The sequence below is a fragment of the Pelodiscus sinensis genome, chromosome 20 (assembly GCF_049634645.1).
Source record: "Pelodiscus sinensis isolate JC-2024 chromosome 20, ASM4963464v1, whole genome shotgun sequence".
NCBI lineage: Eukaryota > Metazoa > Chordata > Testudines > Trionychidae > Pelodiscus > Pelodiscus sinensis.
Window position 1 is genome coordinate 23,660,191 of NC_134730.1, and position 12,593 is coordinate 23,672,783.

At 46.3% G+C, this 12,593-nt stretch overlaps 1 protein-coding gene across 4 annotated transcripts in view; it reads right to left on the reverse strand.

Annotated features, from left to right (window-relative positions):
- The window catches only part of LOC102462448 (ABC-type organic anion transporter ABCA8-like), an 85,589-nt gene that overhangs the window by 55,267 nt on the left and 17,729 nt on the right, over window positions 1-12,593 (reverse strand). For all 4 annotated transcript variants that reach the window (XM_075903995.1, XM_075903993.1, XM_075903994.1 and 1 more), the window contains 6 exons: window positions 11,746-11,972; window positions 7,154-7,295; window positions 5,140-5,325; window positions 3,233-3,380; window positions 1,834-2,008; window positions 1,494-1,552 (listed from right to left, as the gene is read on the reverse strand). In XM_075903995.1, coding sequence (XP_075760110.1) covers window positions 1,494-1,552; window positions 1,834-2,008; window positions 3,233-3,380; window positions 5,140-5,325; window positions 7,154-7,295; window positions 11,746-11,972 — 937 coding nt within the window. The remainder of the gene's footprint in view (window positions 1-1,493; window positions 1,553-1,833; window positions 2,009-3,232; window positions 3,381-5,139; window positions 5,326-7,153; window positions 7,296-11,745; window positions 11,973-12,593) is intronic.

The following is a 12,593-nucleotide window of genomic DNA, read 5'->3' on the forward strand; positions in this document are numbered from 1 at the left end:
AGATATTGATGATAAGGTAAAGCAAAGGAAGTTTAAACCATAGGATTAGGGATGAGGATTTAAAATTCCCCCATCTTCATGCAGTACAGGTAACTGGGTGATTGCTCTAGCTCAGTGGTCCCCAACCATTTAAGGTTGCCGGGTGCCAGGGGGAGTGGCCGTTTGTCTGCCGGACGCCAGAGGGCGGGCCCCCCCCATAGCTGCGCGCCCGGGACCGGTGCCCCCTCCATGGGCCGCATGCTCAGGGCCAGTGCCCCCCCAAGCGCTGCGCACCCCCCCTCCAAGTGCCGCAAGCCCGGGACCGGCGCTCCCCCCATGCGCCGCGTGCCCAGAGCGCGGGCAGCCAATCCGCGGCACTCCTGGGGCCGGCGCTTACCATGCGCCACGTGCCTGGGGCCAGGCCAGCCCCGAGCACTTGGTGGGTGCACACAAATGCCCCCGTGGGCGCACCGTGTTGGGGATCACTGTTCTAGCTAATATCACCACACTAGACCTCGGCGAAGTTGCTCCAACTGGAGCACATCTATTGTGAATAGGAGTGAGTTCTGCAGGATGGGTCTTGATTTGGAAACGTCCCCACTTTGACACACCTGATTAGTCCACCTTTCCCAGTAGGTTGGAAAGCCCACCCGTTTCTTCTGTAAAGAGCTGAGGGGGTGGTGGTTGTTGATGGGCATCCTAAACATTGTGCTTTCAGATTTGTGGGGGACGTGCCCAGCGAATGGAACGGGCTAAAAAGTGCTCACATCTGTACAGGAGCTGTGGCGGGGCCAACCTGTTTGGGTGTATCTGCTGGTGACCTCCTTTTAGTGGTTCTCAGGCAGTTTTTCTAGTCCCACCCGGGGTGCTGTCTTTAAATAATCTCAGCCCTGGCATGAGACTGTATCCCCAGGGCTTCCCCCTTGGAGACCCTATTCTCCTGGAGCCCTCCCCAGGCTCATTCCTTACCCAGTCCAAACAGATAGCCAGAAGCCTCTCGCTCCCCCAGTCCCTGTCCCCCACTTAGCTGTGGTTGTGCTGCAATTCCCTCAGGCAGCTGGGCATCCAGCTCCTTGTAGCAGCTCAGCCCAGCAACTCTCCCCTCTGCTCACTTCTGTCACTCCTTTTTATATGGCCCTGCTGGACCCTGATTGGTTGCTTCCCATGCAGCCCCTCTAGCCTGCTTGGAGGACCTCTCCATTGCTCCTTTTCTGGGATGGGTAAGGCAGATCCCTGAGGTCTCCAACAGGGGGCCTTTTGGCTCAGTCGACCTACTCTCAGCAGCAAACTTGGTACTTGGGCCAAAAATGTTCCTTTTTCATATAATCATTAATACCTATTCAAATCCTTATGGAATCTCCTTTCTATAAATGGTGCCCATCACCTTGGTATCTAGGTGCTTCCCAGGAACTAAAATACCCCTGGACAGCATGGGAACCATAGATCCATGGGCAGCTTTGTGCTTTGATGAAATACTCACAGGTGTTTTCACTTTCAGAGGTTTCCTTTCTTACCTTTTAAAGCCTTCACTGTCTTGTCCTTCTCGCCATAGGTTTTTTTAATATTGTTGATGCTGGGGAAAAAAAGCAGAGAGGTTTGAATGAAGATTGGAATTAAAGGGCTAGGCTCTTCCTAAAACTCTGCTTCCAGGATGGGCCAAAGGTAGGCAGGCACCATAGGGGAGTTTCCACAGTAGTCTTCTATTTCTCAGCTTAGCACAGACCTGAAGAATCAAGCCCAGGATGCTTTATGGGGAAGATGAAATAGAAATCCATGTACTTACATTTCTCTAGTCAGTAGACACATAAGCCTCAGCAGGATGGAAACCAAACAAACATGCTCCCCTGTCCATACCTGATGGCTTCTTTCCCACGAAATTCTGGAGGCACTTGTTCAATGTGATCACTAACGCCCTGGTCACTGTGTTCTTCATGGTCTAGGATATCACTGCGGACACCCTTCCGCCTTTCTTTAAACCAATAACTTGGCTTCAGGAAGAACAAACGGGAATGGCGCGTCCCATATTTATCTAATTATGAAACCAAAAATAAAACGGAATCTTTTGTTCAGTGACACAGAGCGATAAAGCGGTCGGGGGGACATTTCCCCGGAGAGCAAGGGCAGCTTCAAACCATGGAAATCTAAAGTGAATTCGGCATCAAATTGCTAGGGTGCCGTCGCCCTCACAGGGGGTACCCGATTCAGCTCTGTCAAGAAGTCAGGGGGCCAGTCCTAGAGATGGAGTAGGGAATGAATAATCCTGTTTTCGCTAGCGGTAGCCTCTCTGAAATACTATCAAAGGCACCTGGGCAAGGAAAGAGGGGAAACGGAAAGGACTATGTCCTGAGATTTGTCGCTTTCCCGAGCATTATACATGCTTAGAAAGGAGTGAATAAATTCATCTGGGCTTGAACAGAATGGGAAAAATAAATACCGGCTGTAACGACCCCTAATGGTTTCATAACAATTTCTGTCCAAAAATCTCTAAGCAATTTACCAAAGAGGCAAGTACAGCCAGAGATGGACTGCCTACAGGAATTAGAGCAGCCCTGTGCTTTTGGGGGCCCAGTGGTGGCAGCTCCAACCATCCTATGAATGGGAAGAACGGGTGGATTACAGAAGCCTGGCATGGCAGCAGCAGGGGTCTGGCAGGAGCCGGAGCAGCCCAGCAGCCTGCTCCACCCTGCTCCGACCTCTCGGCCCATTGCACCCTGCTTCCTGGCGCTGCTGAAAAGCCACACGCAGGGGGCTGAGAGAGGGCAGCATGGCAGGGTGGAGCAGAGCAGGCTGCCCGGCTGCTCTGGTTCCCGCTGCCCATGGGGGAGGGTCGTACCCAGCTGCTGCCATGCCAGGCCCCTGTGATCCCCTGGGCCGTGTTGCTCTGAGGAGGAGCCAAAGGAGTGCGGGCAGGGGCGTGGTTTGGGGGAGGGGTGGAGCGGGGGATAGGTAGGTCCTGCAGCAGGAGAGTTGCCCCAGGGCCTGCACCTGGTGCTCTGAGGTAGGAGAGGGACTGCCCCAGTCCCCTGCCCCTCGGGATGGCCCTGAATACAATTATCCTTATTTTACAATTGGGAGGCACAGATTGGTAGAGCGATTTTTCCAAGCTCCTCCGAACAGAACCGAGATTTCCTTAGCCCCAGCCTGGCTGGCAACTATCCAGTCCAACCATGTTATTTGCAGAAGATAGTTTAAGAGAACAGGAAAGCACGGAAGCACTTACATTCATGTAAATTGTAATAAGATTCGTCCTTACCAGGCAAGACTTTGTCAAAGTAGATGGCTAGTGTCAAATAGAGAAGCGCATCAAAAGCCAACAGGAAATAAAGGGCCAACATTGGGTAGGAGTCTTCCAAAAAGTCAGAAAAATCCACCCCTTTCACATTGTCTTCTAAATGTACAATCTGGAATAATGCAGCCATGTGCAAGGGAAAGAACAGGAATAGATGTTAGTGCAGCCGATGAGGTGGAAGACGCTCAAGGGGGATACAACTGGGACTTGTTTAAGTGGACAGCTTGGGTAGATGTGAAGGGGCTCAACTTCTCGTGAGCAACCCTTTGTGTCCAAGGGCATATCTGCAATGTCTCTGCCCGGCTGTTCTCTGGGAGGCTGGGGGTGTTGTAAAAGGCTTTCTGGTCAGTGGCCTGGGACCAGGCTTTTTCTTACCCCTGGTTGTGGCTGCTGGGTGTTGGGGGGAACCCAGGCCTGCCCACTCCTCTGGGTCCCAGCCCAGGGACCCTATAAGTAGAAGTAGCCTGCTGAGTATTACTGCAGCCTATTGCTTATTCCCTGGGCTACGTCCCTGGGAAGCTGCTCTGTCCAGCCCTTTTTCTCGGGGCTTTGGGGTCAAGTTCTCAATGCACCCAGTCCAGGGTTCTACAAGATGGTGTTGTCTGTTACAGGCTAGTCTTCAGCCACTGGACCTGGGTTCTGACCAGATCCGGGCTCTCACTCAGAGCTGTCTGAAATGCAGCTGTCCTGCCAGTCAGCCCTTAGGTCTGCCTGGGTCAAGCTCCAGCAAGAAACTGGAGCTTCTTTTATATCAGCCTTCTGGGCCCTGATGGGCTGCTGGAGAAGCAGCCACTCTAGTCTACTTGGAGGACTTCTTTTCTGCTCTCCTCCCTGGGGAGGGGTGCAGTAGGAGACTTTGGGCCTAGTCCACCCTGTCACAGTGGAATACAGAGGCTGAGGCAAAAAGGGATGAGAACCAAAGGGTAGGGAGCAATTACATTATGCAGGGCCATGAAGGCCAGGAGATGATGAAATTTTATGGGGCAGGTGAGGTGAAACCAACGAGTTTGAGGGTCTATTACTAGACTTGAAAGATTCCAAGCCTTTCATTAGGAAAAGGGTGTTATCATGAACTATCCTTCACTGACTGCTTTTCGGAAGAGTCAATGAGTCAGAACGCCTTGACAGATAATGCAGGACAATGTAGCACTTTAAAGACTAACAAGATGGTTTATTAGATGATGAGCTTTCGTGGGCCAGACCCACTTCCTCAGATCAAATAGTGGAAGAAAATAGTCACAACCATATATACCAAAGGATACAATTAAAAAAAATGAACACATATGAAAAGGACAAATCACATTTCAGAACAGGAGGGGGATGCGGGGGGGGGGGAAGGAAGGAAGGTAAGTGTCTGTGAATTGATGATATTAGAGGTGGGGAGAGTGGGATGTCTGTGAGCTAATGGTATTAGAGGTGATAATTGGGGAAGCTATCTTGGTAATGGGTAAGATAGTTTGAGTGTTTGTTCATTCCTTCCCGGAGAGTGTCGAATTTTAACATGAATGACAGACCAGGGAGACGCAGAGCAAAGCCCCAGAGTACACGGGCGGCAGGACCGCGAGGTCCCACAGTCCGTGTACTCTGGGGCAGCCCCGTTCGTAACTGCGGATCCGACATAAGTCGGGGACTGCCTGTATATGGTTGTGACTATTTTCTTCCACTATTTGATCTGAGGAAGTGGGTCTGGCCCACAAAAGCTCATCATCTAATAAACCATCTTGTTAGTCTTTAAAGTGCTACATTGTCCTGCATTTTGCTTCAGCTACCCCAGACTAACACGACTACATTTCTATCACTATTTGACAGATAATTATTTCATTCTTTCCTCAATGAATGATGCACAGGAAGGAAGTTATTCTGTATCATACCCGCACAAATCCAGCTGTGAAGGCAAAAGGACAGAAGAGACCTAAAGCCCATTTCAAAGGTTCAGGAACCTGGTCATACAATACAGCAAGGCCCAGACTTCCGAAGGAAAGGGTGAAGAGGAACCCAACTATGCCAGTGAGCTTAGGTTTCTTCAACAATGTACTTAGCAAGAAAGCAAGTGACATCTGAAAGACACCAAAGGCAAGTTAGTATCAATTTCTCAGTGAATCACAATATAGTCTTAGGTTGAACCTCGCTTGTCCGGCACCCTCGGGACCTGACTGGTGCCGAACCAGAGAATGTGCCGAACCACAGGAGGTCAAAAAAGTCTACCAGCATTACCAACACTTCCCTTGCTAACTGGGTTCTTGGAAGACATTTAGGGGTAAATTAGGGTATGTCTACACTACATGGCTCCGTTGACGGAGCCATGTAGATGAGATTTGTAGACATAGCAAAATGAAGCGGCAATTTAAATAATCACCACTTAATTTACATCAAAATGGCTGCCGCACTGTGCCGATCAGCTGTTTGTCAACTCAGCGTGGTAGTCTGGATGCTCCAGAGTCAACATCAAAAGCCTTGGTCGACTGCCCCCTTACGCCTTGTGGAATGAGGTTTACTGGGGCGGTCGACAAAAGCTTTTGATGTCGACTACGGCGCGTCCAGACTACCACGCCGAGCTGACAAACAACTGATTGGCACAGCACGGCAGCCATTTTGATGTAAAAGAAGCAGCGATTATTTAAATCACCACTTCATTTTGCTATGTCTACAAACCTTATCTACATGGCTCCGTCGACAGAGCCATGTAGTGTAGACATAACCTTAGAACAAAATAACAGACAGAACACTGAGAGCCAGGACTGGGAGCTGTACACAAACTTCATTGAATTGTGGGAAACTTGACCAAGTCAATGAGAAGTGGACATCTGGATAACTAAAATCATGCTGGACCATGGAAGTTGCCTGACCAGAGAGTGCTGGACTAGAGAGGTTCAACATGTCACAAAACTGTTGGCATTCCATAGCTCCTTTAACATCTCATGACAGGGCACTTAGAAGGATGGGTCTGACAAACGAGTTATTGAAACTAACAATGTGTTCCATCCATGAGAACTTTACTGAACAAGTGTAGGAGAAGCTATAATCATAAGGTAACAACCTGCTCTGAGGTATGTCTTAAAGGTCTTATCTTATGACGGGACGGCCTGACCATGAATGCTTCCAATTTTGGAAGTATCCTGCCTTGTTCATGAATTGACCAGTATTTTTAGTTTGCAGAATCAATTAACTTTTTAAGTTCAAACCATCAGATATAAAAATGACAGAACCAACCCTTGTTTTAGGGTGACTGGCATGCTGCTTTCACTGAAGCAAAGCTTTAATGGTTGTGGTCATCAGCTGGCCCAAAGTATCCTTCAATGGCTTGATAACTTGAGTCTGTCTAACATGCAAAGGCTAAACCAGGCCTGGCATCTTCCAGACACTTTAGCCGGAATAGCATCTCTGGATAGGTCTGAATTTGGCTCAAAGTCTTAAAACCAGTTTTTGTTTAACAGGACCATAAAAAGAAACCTCAGCTCTAAGAGACACCAGCAGAGAAGCTAATACTGCAGTACAGAATTCTCATTAGCGTTAATTAGTCAAGGTAAATGAAGTCTGGTTGAGTGGAGAGATCCCAGACGAGGGTCATTGGATCATTCTCTGAACTGTGGAAGTAAATTCCTGTCTGGTTTGGTCTTGGCTAAGCTTGCCCTGAATTATGTGAGGAATGTAATTTGCAACTGAAAATGCACTGAGAAAATCAACTGAACCCAGCAAATTTTGACCCAGAATGCACTTGTAAATGGGATTCTATTTAGGATCTGTACAGAGGCTGTCTAAACACTCCAGGCCCATAACAGACCTTTCTGCCCTGCTACTCAGAAAGTTTGGTTTGTAGCCAAACCAAGGACTCTTAAATCCAGACCAATGGAAGCAGCTGTGCTTCTTCTGAAAACTAAAACTTACCAAAGAGAGACCGTAGAGATAAAACAGGAAGAACATCACAGAATGGCTGGTCTGGTAAATAAATTCATCTGATTTCATGATAAGTGTAAGTAGAATGGTCACAATTAAAATATAACCTGCATACAGCAAACCCCAGGAGAACCTAAAATCAAAATACACTACATTACTTTTCTGGTTTAGATATGGATGTGAGGACATGCAATAATCTGTTAAAAATAGGGGGAAGAGAAGCCTGTACTGTGATATAATAACTGGTATTTCTTTGACAAAACACCTCGCCATAATGTTTTATATGGATACTGCCCATTTATCATTTGCTTATCATTTACATTTTAATAAAAAAAGCAGAATTTCATGCTAGGATAGGAATAGAAAACATTTTTTTTGCAACTAAACATGAATTAGGCTTCCTTGAGCTGTTCCCAGGCAGCGTTGGCAAAACAATCACCACACCGAGGCTATATCTACATTATAGAGGTTTTTTGGAAAAACTACCATTTTTCCGAAATAACTTGTGAAGCGTCCACACCTCAAGTGCGTAATTGCACACACAAAAAATCGAAAGAACAGAGGGGGTTTTCTGGCGTAGGTATTCCTCATTCTTTGAGGAAGTATGCCTTTTGCAGTGTGGATGCACTCTTGCACAAAAAGTTTTTGTGGAAGATCTCTTCCAATAAAAGCTTCTTGCACACCAAGCCTACACTCTAGACATAGCCTGAGATAGTGCATGGGAATCAGAACACAAAACACCAGAAAGAAACCTGTCTCATTTTATTGTGAGAGCTGACTGTCCTGCAAAAAGGAGCAAGAGAGAATAAAAAAGAAATTTAAAAAAAACGCTTTCAGTCTTAATGATCTCCCTTGTTATAGTAGTAACATAGGTAAGGGCTTAAAAAAAAATCTCACCATGGATTTTTTTTTAACCGCAGTTGACACTGCAAAATCACATATACACACAATCCCCAGGGGAAAAAAAGGAGATTTTTTTTTTTAAATAAAAGCTGTACTGTGGAAAAGAATGAATCACAGATGACAAAAGTTAGTCCTGTTGCTTAATGCATGACTGGAAGATGCTCAAATGCTATAAAGATAAAGGAGATAAAAGAATCTAAATAGAAAGTGCAACATTGTTGACAAACAACAAATTAATAATAACTAACTCTCAAGATGGCATTATCATTAGTGGTGCTCAAACTGTCACATTGGCTTCAATAGATTTGTCCTCAAAACACCTATGGGAGGTATAGTTGAACAATTATCCCCAATTCACAGATGGGGAACTGAGGTCCAGCATTTACTCAGCTTGAGAAAGGTCATACTGTCTGTAGAAGAGTAGAGAATAGAACCCAGCTTTCCTAAGTTCTAAGCAAAGGCCTTGGTCATATACCAAGTTCAGATAGACAACACACGCCACTAAGCGCTGATTTTTAGATGTTGTTAGGAGACAATCCAGACTCAACCCTAAGAATGTGAGATATGGACAATCTTTAGTTTGCCCATCAGAGGGGAGAATGTAAAATACAAATCCTGAAATGACACGAATCAGCATGCATCCATCAACGTCATAAAAATGGCCATACTGGATCAGACCAAAGGTCCATCTAACCCGGTATCCTGCCTGCCAACAGTGGCCAATGCCAGGTGTCCTAGAGGGAGTGAACAGAACAGGGAATCATCAACTGATCCATTCCGAGCTTCTGACAGAGACTAGGGACACCATTCCTACCCTTCTTGGCTTACAGCCATTGATGGAGCTATCCTGAATGTAGCTAGTTCTTTTTTGAACCCTGTTAAAGTCCTGGCCTTCACAACATCCTCTGGCAAGGAGTTCCATAGGTTAACTGTGCTTTGTGTGAAGAAATACTTCCTTTGGTTTGTTTGAAACCTGAGGCCTATTAATTTCATTTGGTTCCATCATCCTCTGTTTACTAACAAGAGTCTTATCTGAGATGATTATAGGAAGATTGAAAAGCAGGAAAGATAACCTGGGCAAAATGTCCATTCTCACTGTGGTTATTATTCCTTACCAAGAATTCCTACATTTCTTCCAGGACTTACAGAGTGGAAAAACTGGCTTGACTGAGAATAAACCTGAAATCCATTGGCTTAATTTATTTTCAGGCTGGATGCTTTCCCATAAACATATTTGTTTTAGACATCAATTTAAGAACTGTTGCATAATGTTTCTCTAAGCAAAGTTTGTGAAGTTCATTTTCCTAATGGCTACAATAGTATCCCTGGCTTTTGTACAGTAAAGATTTACAAAATTGCTTGGGCTCCTCCCAAACAGTTATACAATTGTAACTAGGAACTTGTGGATGGGAGAGAGACCCAAAGGTGAGAGAAAACAATTGCCAGAGGTTCAAGGCTGGAGCACAAATCACCATTTTCATGTTGGGATTTAGAGCAGAGTTTGTCACCAGTTGGCAAAAGTCCTTAGCTATGTCTTCCTCCCAGACTATTTTTCAAATAGTAAGCTCCAAATTACACAAGAAGCTATATTATACATTTCCTTTTCCTGATGTGAGGTCAGTGTGTGTACTTTATGGCTCACTCACTTATGAGTAAGACCCTACTTAAATTGTGGAAAGGTCTTCAAAAATTACAGCTTGGATTGTGGATAAAACTTGAAAACTCAGGAACCAATCCATGCAACAAACCTCAGTGCCAACTCTGCCCACATATATACACCAGCAACACCATCACAGGACCTAACCAAATCAGCCATACTGTCACTGGTTCATTCTCCTGCACATCTACTAACGTAATATGCGCCATCATGTGCCAACAATGCCCCGCTGCTATATACATCGGCCAAACTGGACAGTCCCTACGTAAAAGAATCAATGGATACAAATCAGATATTAGGAATGGCAACATACAAAAACCTGGAGGAAATTGTGTGTCAATTTCCCTGGACACACAAATGCAGATTTAAAGGTAGCCATCCTGCAGCAAAAAAACTTCAGGACCAGATTTCAAAGAGAAACTGCTGAGCTACAGTTCATCTGCAAGTTTGATACAATCAACTCAGGATTAAACAAAGACCTTGAATGGCTCACTAACTACAAAAACAGCTTCTCCTCTCTTGGTATTCACACCTCCAGATCAGCTACTAGAAGTGGGCCTCTTCCTCCCTGACTGGATCCACCTTGTCATCTCCGGCCTGATTCTGGCCTGCATATTTATACCTGCCCCTGGAAATTTCCACTACATGCATCTGACAAAGTGGATCTTTGCCCACGAAAGCTTATGCTCCAACACTTTGGTTAGCCTATAAGGTGCCACAGGTCTCCTCGCCGCTTTTGCATTGTACAGGCATTCAATGTTAGCACAGTAGTAATTGCATACTCATAATGTATGCAAAGTTGTGTGGACTATGCCAAGTCAGCTAATTAACATAAAAATTATATAGTGGAAGCATAAGATTGCAGAATCTGCAATTTCCACACTATCATGAACGAAGCAGGGCTTTAATCCATCCTCACTGTAAACTGCTAACTTTAAATAGTATGCCGAATCTGTAAAATTAGCTCCTAGCTGGAAGTGTTTGCTTCAACTGGCACTAAACTCTGATTGGGGCCAGGTCTACAATAGGGGAGAAAGTTGACCTAAGATATGCAACTCCAGTTACGTGAATAGCGTAGCCGGAGTCAACATACTTTCTGTTGAATTTCCAGTGTCCCCACTGTAGGAGGTCGACGGGAGAAACGCTCAGGTTGATTTTCCTGACTCCTTGCAACCCAATGGAGTACCAGAGTCAACAGGGGCAGGATCAGCAGTCAATTTAGCAGGTCCTTTCTAGACCTGCTAAATCAAACCCTGGGAGATCCATCTCCTAAGCACTGGTCTCCCAGTAAATGGACACAAGGTTTGGCCATTGTCCTCCATGGGACACTATTGGGTTTGAGAGCAGGAATGCCTCAGGGCACGCACAAGCGGGCACTGAAAGATTCATACACCTCATCATAGAGCAGTATGACATGGACCATTCCGTAGCAAAAAAGAAATCAGCCTGAGCTATATTGGCTACAACGGACCCACATTGGCTTCAATGACCAAGTTAGAGCAGGTTGAAATGGTTTGAATCCCAAAAGTGTGCTAGTAGGAAACAACTGGGAAAATAGTGGGCTGGTGGTGACAGAGAGAGTCCATGAATTTTTTTTTTTAGACCGGTTCTATTGGAGTTCCTCTGAAAGTCTTTCTATTAAGACCCAGTTCTGCATTATGAGCTGTGGATGGCCTGCTATGCCTGGATAGTAGACAAAAAACAAGCAACAAGTCATCTAGGCCATGACACATGACAGATTCTCAGTTTGATTCAATTCCTTCAACTGACTCTCACGCATGGTGCCTCTAACTGGTGATACGGAGGCACTGCTTATATTTAGCAACCTTCCTTTGGCAACCTGGTAAACGCGGGCTTAATTTACATTCTTGGGTTTTGCAAATGGAGAGGACTCATCTTGCTCACCCAGCAGAATTTCCCATCTTCTAACAATTTACTTTAAACACATGGCTGCATTAATTAGAGATATTAATCCCCCAGTTGATTTATCTGCCCTAGATATGTAAGCAGGCATCTCACACACCAGAACGCTACATCCTGGAGCCCCATCATCCTCATGAGCTCCTTTAACTTCTTCCTATCTTTTGCCACATTGAGGGACATGAAGTAGATGAGTGGAGAGAACGCCATGGCAGCGCACACCACCAAAAAGTCATAGCTGACACGTTGGCTAATACGGAACGGGGCAGACTCCATCTGAACGGCCGTGACTGAGCGCAGCTCTTCTATCACCGTGTGGTTGGATGCCAGCTGAAATACAAAACAGGGAGCCGGTCAGATTCCTTCGGCCAGTCCACCGATTGCTAGGGACAGCGTGTCTGTGTCTCTCGGCGGTGAGAGCGCTCTCACACTATGCACGGCGAACTTCTCCATTAGCAGGAAGGAAAGGGCAACATAATTCACTCCTGACACAAGCACTCACTGAGGCTGGAGCTGCCATCCTGCACTGCAGACCCTGATGCTGCAGCTGTAAGAGAGGATGGGAAGCACCAAGTGGAAATAATTCCAGTCCCCAGCAAAACTCCTCCCCCACCACCACATTTCTTGCTTTTTTCCAAAGCAGCAAATATTTTCAATCTAGCCTCTCGGCATAGGGCGGGGGTGGTGGGCCTGCATGCATGCGCAAACGGCCGGCATTTTCTTGCAAGCATTAAACCAGGTGTGGGGAACCTAAGGCCCAGAGGCCAGATGTGGCCACTGGCTTGTCTGGATCTGGCTCCTGAGGCGTGAGGTTCCCCCCCCTGCATTTGGGAGCTCAAGGCCTGCCCCCTTGCCATTCCCCCCATGGGGCTGAAACACAATCTACTAGCTTGGGCCCCCCACCGCTCTGGTGTGTGATGGGAATGAGGAGTCATGTTAGAGAGGATTTTT